Source organism: Penaeus japonicus, unplaced genomic scaffold, assembly GCF_977035675.1.
Source record: "Penaeus japonicus unplaced genomic scaffold, GWHDUDI00000001_assembly GWHDUDI00000011, whole genome shotgun sequence".
NCBI classification, from domain to species: Eukaryota; Metazoa; Arthropoda; class Malacostraca; order Decapoda; family Penaeidae; genus Penaeus; species Penaeus japonicus.
The window spans coordinates 30,630,373-30,632,872 of record NW_028234413.1 but is presented as its reverse complement, the minus strand read 5'-3'; the positions used below and the strand labels follow the sequence as shown (position 1 = coordinate 30,632,872).

The window sequence follows — 2,500 nt, the reverse complement described above, 5'->3', positions numbered from 1 at the left end:
CATAAATGAACACATATAAATACAAAATATGCCACAAACACAGACACACACACACACACAATCATGTTCGCACAAACGAACCACCCTCATACGTAGCCTCATTTTCCACTCACTTGGATGAAGATGAGGCCTCGGGCTTCGAGAACCGCCTGCCGCCCTGCGCCGACCTGTCCTCCAGAGACGAGAGCGAACCGTTCATGTTTTGCAGGTGTCGACTCTTGATGTTTCGGACCTTCGAAGCGATGACCTTCTTGGGCGCGGGGTTGCTCTTCTTGGCGGGTGGCTGAGGCTTTCTTGCAGGCTTGCTGGGTGGTTTTCCTGGTTCTGAACCCGCGGGAGGCCTTTGGGGGTTCCGGTTCCGGTTCACACTGAACCTGGGCTTCCTATCCGCGTCGTGCGGGGTGGCGGATGATCGCTCGTTGTCGGCCATGATCCCGGAGTCGCTGGACCCGCCACTGACGCTGGAGGAGTCGAGGCCGGAGCTGCTCTCGGGGCTGTCCGGGCGCGGGATCTCCTCGTTCAGCATCGTGGCGAACCTCACCACTTTCTTTCCCTTCTTGTTTTTCTTGACGTCCAAGTCCACGTCGTCGCCGAGGTTCACGGCCGGTTCATTTCCGACGATGTGAACCTTTGGCGGCGTCGGCGGCCGGATCTCCACTTCGGGCGGAAGGTCATCCTCGTCCTCGCTGAAGACCTGTGGCTTTTGACCCATGGCGGCTCTGTTGGCTCCGATCACCACCGGGTTGCTCTGGGCCAGGTCCGCTGTGATGGAGTCCCTGTCGTAGTTATCGTAGTTGTCATCGATGTGATACTGCCCGTCGAAGTCTGTAAGGTCTTCGTAACCGAGCATGACGTCACACAAATCATAAGTAAAGACAGGTTCCGACGTGTTTTGCCGGCCGAAGCCTATGAGAGGCTTGTTGTCGATCATGTCGAGGTAAGTTTCCTCCACTGTTCGGATGTGCAATCCTTCGGAAGTGGCAAACAGAATTGGTGTTTTGAATCCTATGGTGTTCTTGCCACTTCCTTTCTGCTTCTTTGCTTTAGAGCCTGACTCCTTGTCAGCTGTGCCAGGAGTTGACATCTGCTTTAGATAGGGCGGCCTCATTGGCTTGGGCGACGCCACGTCAACAGAGTTGGGCCTACAACACATGATGAGGCTCTCGCACTTGGCCCGCACGTCCTTCAAGATTATAAATACTAGAATTGGCACTACAATGTCGAAGATATAACGGAACCAAATGAAAACCGTGTCGGAGACCGGTGTGTCGACGACCTCTGGAATGAGGTTTTCGTTCATGGTCATGTTGTTCATCTTGTTGGCCATTTCAGAAGTTACATTAGGACTCATCGTTGTGTTGAGGGAATACAGCTGACTCTCGTCCAACATTGCCCGCCTCTTGAGCCCATCTCGGTCCTTTGGATCAAAGATGCTATACGAATCAGCATCCGAATCTCCAGTTGTCTTGTTCGCCCAGTGCTGCGAGAGCATGGGTCCGATGGTCGTGGTCACGGTGAACGGAAGCCACAGGAGCAGGTAGGCCACGATGACACAGACCGAGAAAGCCGCCGGGTAAAACTCTGTCCTGTAGTACGGCGTCATCAGAATCTGGTCGAAATAGCCCATCGTCTGGTTGCCCTTGATTTTCTTTTGTTTCTTGCGCTCCCGGTGGAAGGTGATGGACATGATCACTGTGAGGACGATCATGGTGATGCTGGAGAGGATGACGACTAAGATGAAGTGAATGATTAAGTAATAGTCATCATGCGGGTCCGCAACTGAGCAGGAATATCTATTCCTGTAAGGTATGCTGAAGATGAAGCCACATACGATGGGGGAGGCCATAGCAAAAGCAACCACCCAGGTGGACCCAATTATCAACCCTATTTTGCACTCATTCAAGTTTAGGTAACGCATGTACTTCTTTGCAGCAGCAAGTCTGTCGACAGCCAACAGCAAAACAGCGAAGCCCATCTCGCTGTTGAGCATGTTGATTGTGAACCCGTTGAAGAAGCTCATTGAGTACCCAAACCTCCACGGTGCCGACGTCACATACCCGATGGAGATGGTGAGGTTGAAGATGCAGTCGATCATGCATGCAACGCAGAGGTTGATGAGAATGTGGCAATAGAGGAACCTCTTGAGAGTGTAGCTCGTCGCCACCGTCACCACCACGACCAGGTTGAGCAGGAAAGCCCCGACGAAGATGAGGGAGAGGAACACCCCGGCGATGATGGGCCGAGGATCCTCAGGACAGGGCTTCAAGACGGGCTTCACGGTGGGCACCAGAGTCCCATTGATCCACTCGACGTCAAAGACGAGGTTGAGCTCATAGCCTTCACACATCTTGCTCTATTTTCTGTCTTCGTCTTTTACCAAAACACCCCCAAAAGTTCAAAGAGATCAATCACAAGATGCACATCCTTTGATCAATACCAGTGACAAAACTTCCTCTAAGGCAGCTAGGCAGTCCCTTAGAGTTGGCGTGTAGACCACATC

At 52.6% G+C, this 2,500-nt stretch overlaps 1 protein-coding gene across 2 annotated transcripts in view; it reads right to left on the bottom strand.

Moving 5' to 3' along the window:
• LOC122254096 (uncharacterized) overlaps positions 1-2,500 on the bottom strand; it is a 27,501-nt gene that overhangs the window by 7,670 nt on the left and 17,331 nt on the right. For both annotated transcript variants that reach the window (XM_043017595.2, XM_086541841.1), the window contains exon 2: positions 114-2,500. This exon is cut by the window's right edge and continues 185 nt beyond it. In XM_043017595.2, the coding sequence (XP_042873529.2) occupies positions 114-2,347 (2,234 nt within the window). In that variant the 5' untranslated portion in view covers positions 2,348-2,500. The remainder of the gene's footprint in view (positions 1-113) is intronic.